General features: G+C 37.0%; 1 protein-coding gene across 1 annotated transcript in view; it reads right to left on the reverse strand.

The window, feature by feature from the left end:
• Nucleotides 1-221: 221 nt before the first annotated feature.
• Nucleotides 222-14,983, reverse strand: part of Zyg11a (zyg-11 family member A, cell cycle regulator) — a 39,841-nt gene continuing 25,079 nt past the window's right edge. Inside the window, exons 9-14 of the mRNA XM_076841299.2 lie at nucleotides 13,508-13,669; nucleotides 13,387-13,431; nucleotides 10,387-10,581; nucleotides 7,228-7,289; nucleotides 6,766-6,863; nucleotides 222-385 (exon numbers count right to left, since the gene is read on the reverse strand). Coding sequence (XP_076697414.2) covers nucleotides 222-385; nucleotides 6,766-6,863; nucleotides 7,228-7,289; nucleotides 10,387-10,581; nucleotides 13,387-13,431; nucleotides 13,508-13,669 — 726 coding nt within the window. The remainder of the gene's footprint in view (nucleotides 386-6,765; nucleotides 6,864-7,227; nucleotides 7,290-10,386; nucleotides 10,582-13,386; nucleotides 13,432-13,507; nucleotides 13,670-14,983) is intronic.

A 14,983-nucleotide genomic window follows, 5' to 3' on the forward strand; every position in this document is an offset into this window, starting at 1 on the left:
TAAAGAGGTTTCCATAAAATGATTCCAACTTGATTAGGGATTATGACTAGCATGTAAATCTAACTTTTTTTATAATTTACAGAAAATCAACAAGAAAGGTCAATGAGATACCTAATACACAAACACCAACAAACATTTTCAACATTCAGTACTGACAGGGAAGGAGACCTGGTTTCAAGGAGCAGAGCACATCTTGAAAGCCCTCAGATTAAGAAGGGTCTTCAACTCAGAGGGAGACTCCGATAATTCATGAAATGCATCCTGAAGTCCTCTAGAATGGAAGTTGCCATCTGCTGTGCTTGAGGATTTGCCTGACTGTGCTCTTGGATATCATACAAAAGCTGCAATCCTCCTTCTTCAACTAACATTTTGCAGTATTTGCTAGCTAAAAGAAAATGAAAGACACTCTGTAGACATCCAGCATTTTAAATAATCCCAAATCACCACATTCACCTTTCTAAAGAATGAGCATAGTCAGATACAGTGCCACACATGTATAATGTGACTCAGAAGTGACTCAGAATACTGAGACAAGAGGATTATAAGTTTGAGGCCTGCCTTGGAAACTCAGCAAGGCCCCAAATTTAAAATTTTTTTTTTTAATATTTAAGGAGGGCTGGGGATGTAGTTCAGTGGAAGAGCACCTCTGGATTCAATCCTTAGTGCCCCTGCACACACACAAAAATCCACACAAAATATAAAGGTTGAAGCCCTTTGGACCAGGAATCAATAGTTAAAATGAGTCAATTTCAGGGTAATCTGTAAAAATTTAAATAATGCTTGGTTTGTATGAGAAAACAGATGATCATCTTGTTATGTTTATATCCAGATAAATAAAAAAAGATGTCTAAAGCATAGTTATGTTTTAGTTGTAGATGGACACAATATCTTTATTTTTATTTATTTTTTAATGTAGTGCTGAGGATCGAACTCAGAGCCTCAGGCATGCCAGGCAAGCTCTCTACCACTGAGCTACAACCCCAGCCCTGCTTCAGACATCTTTAATCTTAACTTTTATTAAGGCAGGGGTCACTAGGGAAGAATAGCATTACCTAAGATTAGGTAGAGGGAAGTGATGGGAAGGAAGGAAAAGGGATGTGGGGATAGAAAAGATGGTAGAATGAAACAGACATTATTATTGTATGTATATATATGACTACATGACCAATATGATTCTGCAGCATAAGAAATTATATCCCATCTATGTATGATATATCAAAGTGTATAAATGCACTCTACTGTCATGTATAACTAATTAAAACAAACAAAAACTTAAAAAAAATAAAAGCAAATTTAGCCATGTACAAAGGCACATGCCTGTAATTCCAATTACTCAAGAGGTTGAGGCAGGAGAATCACAAATACAAGGTCCACCTGGGCAATTTAGCAAGACCCTATTTCAAAATAAAAAATTTTAAAAAGGGCTAAGGGTGTAGCACAGTAGTAAAGCACCCCTGTGTGAAATCCCCAGTATGGACAGGAAAAATCAAAAAAAAGGAGGATCAAACTTCTTTTTTTATAAAAATAAACACTGTAAGTTAAGGCAACATGCTGAGCAAAATAACATATAAAAATATAGCAATATAACATAAAAAAAATAACTTTTTTTTTTTGGCATTTTAAGTGCATGATTGAATGTACAAAGAAAAGCAATTTTTCAGAGCCAGAATGAAAGAGTAGAATTAAGCTCACATAAGCCAACCTACTGTTAACCTGGAGCAGAAAGAGATTATAGGTCTTAACAATCTAGGAATTTAAATTTTAACTTATAAAATTAGAACATAAAGTTGGTCCCTCAAAGGGCAAGACATGAAAAGAAACTTGGTTTTTATTTAGGGGTACAGGAGAGGGAAAAGATAAGCCTTTCCTGAAAATGCAAAATCACAGTCCCAACTAGTCTGAATTTTACTACCTGAATGTCACTGGGGAAATTAACGTAAAGGGTGGGGATATGGCTCAGTGCTTGCCTCCCATGCACAAGGCCCTGGGTTCAATCCCCAGCACCACACACATACACACACAAAAAAAAAATTAATGTAAAAATCTGCCCAAGCCTAGGGAAACCACTGAAGTACTTCACAAGTGCAAATACAAAACTATGCTGAAGGAATATGTTAATTTAGTTTTTAAAAAAAGTGAGCTCATAGGGGCTGGGGTTGTGACTCAGTGGTAGAGTGCTCGCCTTGCATGCATGAGACCCTGGGTTCGATCCTCAGAACCACATAAAAATAAATAAGTGAAATAAAGTTATTATGTCCAACTACAACTAAAAAATAAATATTAAAAAAAGTGAGCTCACAATCAAAAAACTACAAACATGAAAATCAAACCTCATTCAACACGCACACAACAAGATGATCAGATACAGACCACAAAACTTTTAAAGAATAAAGGTTAAGGAAATGTGAAAAAGAAGCAAAGATGATCCATGTCTGATAGAAGTGCCACAAGAAAAAAACAAAGTGGGTGCAGTGGCACACCCCTATAATCCCAGCAATTAGGGAGGCTGAGGTAGAAGGATTGCAAGTTCAAAGCCATCCTCAGCAACTTAGTGAGACCCTGTCTCTAAATAAAATATTTTAAAAAGGGACTAGAGATGTGGCTCGTGATTAAACACCCCTGGGTTCAATCCCCAGTACCACAAGAAAAAAAAAAAAGATGATTAGGCTAATAGCAGTACATAATAGCAACAGCACAAGACAGTGAAAATATTCTCTTAAAGGCTGAATGACAATAACTGTCATTCTAGAATTCTATACCTAGCTTATACCATTATTTAATAGTAAAAATAGGAGGGAGGACCCACATATTTCAGTTAAAGAGATTATATCTCTAATAAACCATCAAACCCTGAACCTAGAAAAAAAGTTAGTGGGTAAAAGAAGCAGTGGTGAACAAAGAAAGTGATAAACATTTGAGTAAAGTGAAATAAGCATTGGATGCATAAAATAACAATAACTAAACTATCTTTAAGAGTATGAAAACAAAGCAGGGTGTAGAGGCATACACCTTTAAATCCAAGAACTCAGGAGGCTGAAACAGGTGGATCACAAGTTCCAAGCCAGCCTGGACAACTTAATGAGACCCCGTCTCAAAATAAAAATAAAAAAGCCAGGCATGGTGGCACACACCTATAATCTCAGCAGCTTGGGAAGTTGAGGCAGGAGGACTGAGAGTTCAAAGTCGCCTCAGCAACTTATCAAGTCACTTAGCAACTCAGTGAGACCCTGTCTCTAAATAAAATACAAAATAGGGCTGAGGATGTGGCTCAGTGGTTGAGTGCCACAGAGTTCAATCCCCAGTACAAAAAAAAAAAAAAAAAAAAAAAAAGGTTGCTTATCAGTAGAGAAAACATGGAATATTTAACAAGATTTATAATAGACCATATACCAAGAAGTTTCAAATGGAGCAGTCATCAATGTTAAAAGGAAACTATATCAGAAAGAAAAAAAAGACTTCTTTTATAACCTAAGTATAACCAAAACCTAAAACCCAAAGGCTATAAACCATAAAAGTTTGATTTGTAAACATGATAAAATTAGGGGCTGGCATTGTGGCTTAGTGGTAGAGCACTCGCCTAGCATGCACGGGGCCCTGAGTTTGATCCTCAGCATCACAAAAAAATAAATGAATGGAATAAAGGTATTGTGTCCAATCACAACTAAAAAAAAAATCAGACACTAAACTCAGAAAAAATATTAACTGATTATCACAAAGACCTATCAAAGAAAAAGAAAATAGACAAAAATCAAACAATGGTATTAACAGACAAGGAAATGACTCTCATCAGGAAAAATGACTACTCTCACTTAAAAGAAATGTCAACTAAGACTATCACTTTCTCCTTAGATGAGCAAAGTCGAAAAGTTCAATTAACATTGTAATTTTTCAAGAAGGTAGGAAAATGGGGTAGGAATGGGGCTGGGAGTATGGCTCAGTAGTAGAGCAATCGTTTCACATGTGGGAGGCACTGGGTTCAATCCTCAGCACCACATAAAAATTCCTAGCACCACAAACAAACCTGTAGGAAAACTGGGCAAGCTCTTACACATTATTGAAAGGAAGGCATGTTTGTAATCAACTCTCTAGAGAACAGTTTAGCAACACCTATCAAATTTTAAAATGTTTATAACCTTCTGACTCAGCAATTCTAAGAGTTCTGCAGACTGACTCACATATTTGCAAAAGGATGTATTTTAACAAACACTATTTTCTATGCTAGTATTAATACTATGCTATATATAGATGTTAGCACTTTTTTACTATCAACCAAGCACTATTCTAAATGCTTTACAAATATAATCAACTTAATTCTGATAACAACCCTGTAAAGCAGGTATCATTCTCCAGTTTATAGCTGAGGAAACTGAGGCACAGAGAGACTAACTGAATTTTTTCAAGTTCAGTTAGTAAATGGCAAAACGTGGGAATAAAGCACAGGTGGTCTGGTTCTGGGGTCTGTGTTTTAATAACCACACTATTGCAAGTGTACATCTTTCTTTTTCTGTTTCATTACTTATTGAAGCGGTATATAATAGGCAGACGAGAAACAATGTACCCTCCAAATAAATGTTACCTAAGTTACTACATCCTACAGTATAGATCTACCTAGGGTAGAACTTTGTCTCTGGGACATGTTAGACATTTTAATCTTGGGTAAATTACTTTCATGGTCCTCAGTTTTCTCATCTGATATATAGATGATGATATTAATGCTACCCCCCTTCTAGGTGTTGTGAAGATTAAATAGTATGAATGCCCACAATACTACCTGGCACACAACTCAAAAGTTCTAATTATTGTCATAGTTGCTACTGTCACAATTGAAAATACTAGGTCTGGAATGTAACTTGTGGTATTGTACTTGCTTAACATGTGTGAGGTGTTCAATGTTCTGTACCACACCCCAAAGGGAAAAAACTAGAGTGTTTCAGAACCACTCTGATCCACTGATCTGCCTGACTTTCATATGTCTGGCACCATTCACATTACCTTTTTAATCAGGTTAATAGAGGTGCTAGAACAAGCTCCTAAAAATAATTTTTCTTTGTTAATTCTTTCCTATTTATTCTACCAGGTGAACTTTAGAATAACTTTCAGATCCCCCACATCTCTCATCCATTCACTTGAATTGTATGATAGCCACAAGTTAGAAATGACTAACATCTATATTTTAATAAGTCTTTCCATCTTTGGAGCATAGTATATCTCAATTATTTCAGAATTTTAAATTATCTCTCATAGTTTTCTATTACATATCAAAGTCACTTTTAGGTACTTTATGCTTTTGTTGTAACATGAATTATATCTTTTCCCTTAATTAACTTTCAGATTTTCAATGGTATTTAAAAAATGTCTGTTTTTATGTATTTACTACACACACACACACACACACACACACACACACACACACACATCAATATACTTACATTTTTACTCCTAAAAATAGTCTCTTAAGTTTTCTAGTATAAAATCATAGCCTATATTTTTTTGTAATGAAAGCAAAATTTTTATAATAATCCTGAGCAAATGTATTGACCAAAATGTCTCAGAGGGGATTTTTATTTTGGTACCAGGATTGAACCCAGGGGCCCTTTACAACTGAGTTATATCCCTAGTCCTTTTTTTTTTTTTTTTTTTTTTTTTGAGAGGTCTTATCAAGTTATTGAGGGTCTCCCTTAATTGCTGAGATTCTTTGGAACTTGCAATTCTCCTGCCTCAGTCTCCTGAGCTATTAGAATTACAGTTGTGCGCCAAACCTGCAGCAGGGGGGATTAACAGCAAAACATGCAAAAATATTTACTCTACCTGGAAAACAACCTGACTCCTGGCCTCCCAACCCCCTATAGACCATTCATTACAAGGAGAAAGTTCTATGATTATAAGAATGTTAATGATAAAGAGAGCAAGTTATAGCACGACATGCACAGAATGAGTCTGTTTTCATTTAAAATGGTTATTTTATGTTTATGTTTTGTTATTGTTATTGCTTTGTTTTGTTTTGTTACTGGAGATCTACACCCATGGGTACTTTGCTACTAACCTATATCCCCAACCCCTTTTAAAAAATGTTTAGACAGGGTATTACTAAGTTGCTGAGGCTGAGCTTAAACCTGCTACATTCCTTCCTCAGCCTCCTGAATAACTGGGATTAGGGCAAACTTCACCATGCCTGGCATAAATAGCATAGTCTTAGTAGAGCATATATTAAAAAGTAGATGAAAGACTAGTTACCAAATTGTTAACAGTGCTTGCCTGTGAGGAATTGGGAATGAGGGAAATAACTTCCATTTTTTAAACTGTTGGATATCCATTTCTAAATCCATTATTAATTTTGCAGCCTGTGTGTGTGTGTGTGTGTGTGTCTGTCTGTCTGTCTGCGTAAGGGTCTAAGTTCCCTAGGCTGGCCTGGAACTTATGATCCTCCTGCCTCAGGCTTAAAATAGCTGATATTAATTAAAAAAAAAAATTCTATTTCTTTTTTCCCCCAATAATGGGGATCCAATACAGGGGTGTTCTATACCACTAAACTACATTCCCAGCCCTTTTTGTTTTTTGAGAGAGGGTCTTGCTAAATGCCTGAGACTGGTCTTGAACTTGCAATCCTCTTGCCTCAGCCTTCTGGGTCACCCAACTTCACTTTTTTTTAAAAAGCTAAGTTCAAAAGACAGAGATGAAAAAATTTTCAAACTCCATATGGAACTTATTCATTATTCAGAAAAACAGCTGGAGAACTATTGTTTTAAATATATGTTGAATACATACGATTTTTACTGCAGACGTGACATATGGCCCATAGTCCCCAGAGCTGAACCACTGGTTGAGAGAAGTTGCCAAGGAGTGAGTAAAATGACTTGAAAGATCTAAAAAGTACAAGGATGTGAATTCAGAACTCAGAAATATGAAAATAATTTAACATTTTCCCCCATAGTCAATTCCTCACCAAGCCAGATATACTATGCAATATACCTTGGTAGCTATCATTTAAACGGAATTTTTTGTCAGATGCTCTACACATTCAATATCTCATTTCTTCCTCAATCTGGCACACTGTCCACCTCACTTCATAAATAAGGAAAATGGAATCATTTCTAGAAATGACTTTCACAGTATCACAGAAAAGAAGTGGGATTTGAACACAAGGCTAAATGATACTGAGACTTTATTACTATATAATCAAGCACATTAAGGACAGGCTTGAAGAAAATCACAACATAATGAAATTACCTGTATGTTACCAATGCTGACATCTTACAACTTGGACTTGGCCAATTCTTCATGGTTGCATGCTTTTCCCCAAAAGACAGGGAGAAACAAAGATTCAATTATTATATTCCATCATTTATAAAAGGTCAAAAGAGATTATTTCATGTCATTTATAATTAAATACATTTGAAACAAAAATAAATTTTCAAAACATGGGAATGACAAAATTTAGATATACCTACTTACCAAATTATTTGACAACCATTACATATGTAGATACATGAAGAAAAGAATGCAATAAGGGCTTCTTTTTTAAGGTACTGAACTGAAATTACACTACATCCTTAAATCCCACTCACTGAATAGTAAGAATGGTTTAAAACAGAAAAACTCACTCTAACAGAAAACATGTGGAATGTATTTTGAATCACCTCTTTAAAAGCCCTCTGTTCCTGCTGAAGGATAGAAACAGCCATTGGGACAAGAAGTCCCCTGTGTTTCTCCTTTGCTAGCAAAGCAATAAACCTCTTTTTCCTCTTTCTCAAAAATAAATAAATAAATAAATAAAAATAAGAGAAGAAATCAAACCCCTGGGGACAGTGGTGCATGCCTATAATCCCAACTTGGGAGGATTACCAAATTCAAGGCTAGTCTCAGCAATTCAGCAAGATCCTCAGCAACTTAGACTCTGTCTACAAATAAAAAAAGAATTGGGCGTGGTGGCACATGCCTATAATCCCAGAGGTTCAGGAGGCTGAAGCAGGAGGATCCCAAGTTCAAAACCAGCTTCGGCAACTTAATGAGTCTCTCAGCAACTTAGTGAGACCCTATCTCAAAATAAAAAATAAAAAGGGCTGGGGATATAGCTCAGTGGTTAAAAGCCCGTGGGCTCAATCCTTGATACCAAAATATAAATAAATAAAAAGCTAGGGATGTTGCTCAGTGCTAAAAGCACCTCTAGGTTCAATCTCCAATGCCGCAAAAACCCAATTTGAACACAATCCCTAGGAGATTTAAAATTTTTCACACAAGCTACTTTCCAAAGTGAAACTAGAGATGGGCTTCAAAACAGGAGGATAGCTGAAATGATTAAAGAATGGGGCTGGCAATATAGCTCAGTTGTTGGAGTCCTTGCCTTGCATTCACAAGGCCCTCGGTTCTATAGCCAGCACCACGAACACCACACACACACACACATTTTTTTTAAAAGGCTGGAAATGTAGCTTAGTGCTTATGTAACTTGTGTAAGGCCCTGTGTTCAATCCCCAGTACTGAGGCGGGGAAACACAGAAAGCAGAAAACACAGTCTGGGGAAGGCCAATATCCCCAGAAAAAAAAATTTTTTTAATGAATAAGTGGGGGCTGGGGTTATGGCTCAGCAGTACAGTGGTCATCTAGCATGTGCAAGGAAGCCCTGGGTTCAATCCTCAGCACCATATAAAAATAAATAAAATAAAAGTATTGTGTCCAACTACAACTAAAAAACAAATATTTTTAAAAGATGAAAAAGTGGGCTGGGCACATGACTCAATGGTACTGTGCTTTCCTGGCAAGTATAAGGTCTTGGGTTTATTCTCCAACAACAGAAAGAAAAGGAAAAGGAAAGGAAAGAAAAAAAAGAGGAAGGGAGGGAGGGAAGGAAAAAAGGAAAGAAAAGGATGAAAGAAAGAGATCTGGCACAGGAACACACGCCTATAATCCTAGCAATTCCGGAGGCTGAGGCAAGAGGATGGCAAGTTCAAAGGCCAGTGTCAGCAACTTGGGGACACCTTGTCTAAAAATAAGAAGAGATGTGGAGGTGGCTCAGTGCTCGTGACCCTTTGGGTTCAATGTCCAGTACTGCAAAAAAAAAGAAAGCTCTTCTTTACCTTCAAAGTTTGGAATCATAGGGATATACCTTGATGAGGGTTCATTTTCTTATTCTGCATTGAGTACTTATTACCCTGGAAGTTTGTTTCCTTCATTTGGGGAAATTTTTTCTTTTCCAGTACTAGGGAGTGAACCCAGAGGCACCTTACCACTGAGCTACATCTCTAGCTCTTTGAATTTTGAGATGGGGTCTCTCTAAGTTTCTGAGTCTGGCCTTGAACTTGCAATCCTCCTGTCTCAGGCTTCCAAGTTACTGGGATTCGAGTGTGCACTATCATGCCTGGCAAAGACTTAAAAATTCTGAAGGAAAAATATTTGAAAGCTAAAAATTCTACACCTAGCCATTTCACCAACTAAATGTGAGAGTAAGATAAAGGCCTTTAGAAACACTTGAGATTTCACTTTCATGCATCTTTTCTTAGGAAATTACCGGAAGATATGCTGGGGAGCGAGTAAACCAAGAAACAGGAAGGCATGTAATACAGAAAATAGGGAAGCAACACAAGAGAGATGATGGGAATATGCAGGATGATAGTAAAGGAATATCCTAGGGCGACAGTAACAAAGGTATACCAGATAATACAAAACAAGCAGACCAGGTAGAAGAAACACAGAAGGCTCTTGAGAAGGTGAAGAACAGTTCTGAAATGTACTGAAAAACTTATAGCTAGAGTATAGGAAAGAGTAGACACAAGAGATAGCAAGAATAAGAATCATTCTTTCCTATTTGGGGACAATTAATGGGCAGAAGATGCTTAAAAGTAAAAAATAGCAACAAGGCTGGTCACCATGGCCCACACCTGTAAGTCCCAGCTACTTGAAAGGCTAAGGCATGAGGATCACAAGTTCAAGGCCAGCCTCAGCAATTTTGTAAGACCATGTCTGAATGTAAAAAATTTAAAAAGGGTGGGGATGTAACTCAGTAGTAAAGTGCCTCTGGGTTAAATCCAAGTACCCACCCCCACCAAAAAAAAAACCATAATATCTTAGAGATATGGAAGTAAATACCAAAAGAAATAACTTTTAAAAAGCTGAAAGAGAAAGGGGATTTGCATAAAGCCATACACAACTGTTTGCATGTGTAACTTTTATAAAAAAAAAAAACAGTAAAAGAAATGCAACAAAATTTTGCATTCAAGAGGTTAGCTTTAGGTGAAAGAGCATGGGCAAGTTTCCATTTTCTTCTTTCCTATATGTATTTTTCCCATTTTTTATAATGATCATATATTTCTAAACCTCTTATGATCTATAAAAGTAAGTTATCTACAAGAAAAGATTACACTGTTTTGTAAAGAAGAATGGTTCCTGTACCAAATCCTCGAGAAGGGTATTCCTCTGCAGGTCGCGGAAGAGCCAGGGCTGTTTGTCAGATGTCAGGTGGGCTATGATACCTGCAGCAAAATAGCTCACTTCTATTTCTTTGCTATGAAGTAAACTGCTGATATGCTTCATTACATCTTCAGTCACCAGCTTGGAAGAAAACTCTCTGACTTCAGCTATGTTGTTCTACAGGTCACATGAAGCAGTGAACATCAGGGACAGGAAGGGAGGAGAATAAGGAATTAGCTTTTCTCTCTTTCCTACTGCTCATCTCAGATCCCGCGCAACAGCCTAATCCCCAAATCCCACCCCTTTAGCATGAGCATGATCATTACAAATAAATCAGATGAACACTTGCTCAGTACCAGGCATAGGACTAGGTAAATGTCTTTTTCTAACTGCCTTATCTCTCATTTAATACAAGAATCAGGTTCACATTACTCATAACTGCATGAATTAAAACACAAAACCAGGCCTGACAAACAACATAATCAGGGGTCTGCTAGATGTTACATTATCTTGACAAGTTTAACAATAGGCAGGTAATATTTGTTTTATTATGTTGCATTATTTAATTTTCAATGCTGTGTAACAAATTACCATAAACTTAGTGGCTTAAAATAATATGAATTTACCTCCTCACTGTTTATGTGGAACAGGAATCTGGGCGGGGTCCTCTTTCTACTCTGAGATCTCCTAAGGCTGAATTTCTCAAGTGCAATCTCCATTGATGCTGGCAGAATTTGTTTCTTGTGGCTGCAGGACTGAGAGATCCAGTCTCTTGCTAAAAGCCACCTTGAGTTCCAAGAGGTTGCCCAGTTCCTTGAAATGTGGGTTTCTCCCTTTTCCAACTACTAACTTTAATATATATTGCTCCTTTCCAGCAAGAGTTCTTAAAGTGTGTTTACTAGCAAGATGGATTCATAAATACATTGTAACATAATAAGGATGTGATAACCTATCATCTTTGCCATATTCTAGCTGTTAGAAGCAAGTTAACAGGTCCTGTTCACACTCCAGGAGAAGAGAACATTACAAAGAGAAACAAACACAAGAGGTTGAAATCATTGGTCAGTCACTTGGGGTCTGACCACACAACTGAAAAAGCAAAGGTTTGAAGAGATAGAACCAACAGTCAAAGTAAATAGAACAGTTACTTTAAATCAATGCTAACTTCTGCTATTGCTTCAGCAACTTCCTAGAAAGTACACCATGGACACTAGTATGCTGAAAAGAACAAAGGAAAGTAGAGCTGAAATTGCACTGTTTTTGAGAATCCCCTCAACCTCAGCTCCTTTTTTTCCAGAGATGAGATATGACCCTTGTAAATAGCATAGTTTAAGGGTTAGGTCTATTAGAAATTAAATCCAAACAATATAAATCTTTGGAAGTCTGAAAGGCTCAAAAAAATATTTTAAAAAATGGGAAATCTAAATTGTTTTCCTTGTCCCCCCCATCTTTGGACAGTGCTGAGGATCAAACCTGTGACCCTGAAATGCTAGGCAAGTACTCTTGTCACTGAGCTAGCTTTTAACTAGCTAGTAAGATATATAAGGCTTTAGTCCAACTTTCTGGTATTATTTCCCATTGCTAATCTCTTTTCCAGTTTCTCCCCAAATTTCAATTCTGAAATTTTCTGTTTCATAGTATCTCTTTAATGATTATATTGTCTCTAGCCAAAAATGACCTTTGTCCCTACCTTCTGCTTTTCTGTAACTTTTTGATTTCCAACAATAATCATTTATCCCTCTCTGTGGTGCCTTTCACATCTACTGTGTTGTGAGTCCTATAGGTGCCAGGTATATGAAGAGCATAAGTCACAATCCTCATTTTCAAGAAGTTTATGATTAGATGCAAAGGCTCCCACAGGACTTATGCTTCTCTTCTAGCAATACAAGATGCAGTCTTCAAGGAGAGAGCTGTGTATACAGGTCCAACACTACCTCCTAAACTTGGAAAGTTAATGTACACTCAGCCTGAAAGATTTATTTGTCTGTATCTCCCCCTGCACTCAGCATGACAAAATAAAGGTGTGCATGGTACATTTTTATTAATTTTTGTAAATCATTAGGAAACAAATTTCTCAATTGTGGAATATTTTGAATGAGAGAATACACAAATATGAACAAAGAAATTTCTAAAAAATTGATTGCCTTGGGGCTGGGCAGGCACTGAAAATATATATATATATACATAATACAAATCACCTTGACAAAGATGCATTATAGTTAAGGTTGTTAATACAAGAGGGTCTGGAGCCAGCTCGAGTTTGAATTTTGATTCTATACTAAAGTGACTTAGGATAAATGCTAGTTTCATGTGTCAAAGAGTTTGTGTCTAGGATGTAGATGATAACTGTGTGGTATAGTCATAGCACAATTTTCCCTATCACTGTGCATACACCCTGTAGCAAAGTGATTTTGCTGTTACCTTCCATGAAAGGATGGCCAGTCTAATCTGAGCTTAACCACAGAATCTGCTTTTGGTCAGTGAGACATTAACAAGTGTCATGTAAACTGAACTTGGAAAGTATATGTACGATGGGACTTGGCCCTCTATTGCTGGCCTGAAACTACCACAGAAAGAAGCCCATGATGACACAAGGCCCAGTCAACTACCAGTCCTAACTTCAGACAAGAAAGTCAGGCCACCTTAGACCATCTGGTCCCAGTTGAGTCACCAGATGACTGTGGCTTCATAAATTTCCCCCAGGAGACCAACAGAAAAACTGTAGAGCTGATCTGAACTCAAACTGTTGATCCACAAATTCTTAAGTAAAAAAATGGCTATTGTTTTAAGTCACTAAGTTGCAGTTTGTTCACAGCAATAACTGGCTGACATATAATGCTATTTACTTTATAGGGATAATGTGAAAATTAAATGAGTTTATACATGTAAACAGATTTTAACATTTGCTAGCACATGATAGGTACTACAACCATGTTAATTTTCTGAAAGTAAATAAAATTAACTCAAAACAATTCACCTTACCAAGAGACCAAGTACTTTGCTTTGTACTGAAGACTCTGAAAAAGTCTGTCAAAAGAATAAATAGGTTACTTTATCATGAAGAAAAGAATTTTTACATATAAAGTCAATCCCATCTTCCCACCTCTAAAACTTGAATGTAGATTGCCAATCCTTGGTTTTCAATAAAGTGTTTGCAGGCAGCTGGAGATTCATCTGTAAGATTCCAAAGTGCTTTCAAAGCAAACAAGAGGGTGACATCATCTAAATTTTCAGTAGTCTTCTGTTTCACTATTGCTATAAGTTCCTAAAACACAAAGAGACAGGAGGTTAGATGCCCTCATGAATGACTCACTTCCATTACAAGAAAAGCAAAATTAAGAAGAGTGTTAGGGGCTGGGGATGTGGCTCAAGCGGTAGCACGCTCGCCTGGCATGCATGGGGTGCTGGGTTCGATCCTCAGTACCACATGCAACTAAAAAAATAAAGATGTCGTGTCCACCGAAAAACTAAAACATAAACATTAAAAGATTCTCTCTCTCTCTTAAAAAAAAAAAAAAAAAAAAGAAGAAGATGTTAGAATCAAATCCCTGTTCCAAACCCAAGTTTCATCACTTAATAGCTTTGTGATCCATTTTTTCAGTAAAATATATTTTAACTACCTCCTATGGTTTTTTGTGATTAACTTAAGAAAACAAAAATATAGATGGGTAGTAGCTCAGTGTTACAGCACTTGCCTGGCATGCATGAGGCCTCCTAGTTCAATCCCCAGTATAACCAAAAAAAAAGGGGGGGGGGGCAGGAGGATAAAAGTTTAATAAGCATGCTTAGTTGGTAAAAACAAAAACAAACAAACAAACAAACAAACTGCATTATTGCCAGTCATCTCAGTAGAGAGGCTCAGGAGGCTGAGGCAGGAGGATCATGAGTTCAAAGGCAGCCTCAGCAATTTAGCAAGGCCCTAAGCAACTCAGACCCTGTCTCTAAATAAAATACAAAAAAGTGGCTCAGTGGTTAAGCACCCCTAGGTTCAATCCCTGGTACCCCTCCCCACAAAAAATGGGCATTATCAAGTATATATCAGATATTCTACCTTTTATTGACTGAAAACATTTAGTTAACACCATCTGTAAGTCAAGTACTCATTCAGGTAGCAGAGACAGACAAAAAAAAAAAAAAACTTGGTTTTTCCTCAACTAAAAATTTTAGGGGGCTAGAGTTGTGGCTCAGTGGTAGAGTGTTTTCCTAGCATGTATGAGGCAATAGGTTAAATCCTCAGCCCCACATAAAAATAAATAAATAATCCCACTCTCAGACATCCTGCCTTGCCATGTGTTCTCTCCCTTTTGCATGAGCTCCCACTAGGATGCCATTTATCATATGATGCAGCTAGGGGGCCCTCATCAGAGCTGGCACCATGCTATTTGGACTTTCAGCCTCCATAACTGTGAGTTAAAAATAAATAAATAAATGGACCATCAACAACTGAAAAATATATTTTTTTAAAGTTTCCAAATGGGGCTGGGATTGTGGCTCAATGATAGAGTGCTTGCCTAGCATGTGTGAGGCACTGGATTCAATCCTCAGCACAACATATAAATAAATAAATAGATAAATAAAT

This window comes from Callospermophilus lateralis, chromosome 7, assembly GCF_048772815.1.
Source record: "Callospermophilus lateralis isolate mCalLat2 chromosome 7, mCalLat2.hap1, whole genome shotgun sequence".
NCBI lineage: Eukaryota > Metazoa > Chordata > Mammalia > Rodentia > Sciuridae > Callospermophilus > Callospermophilus lateralis.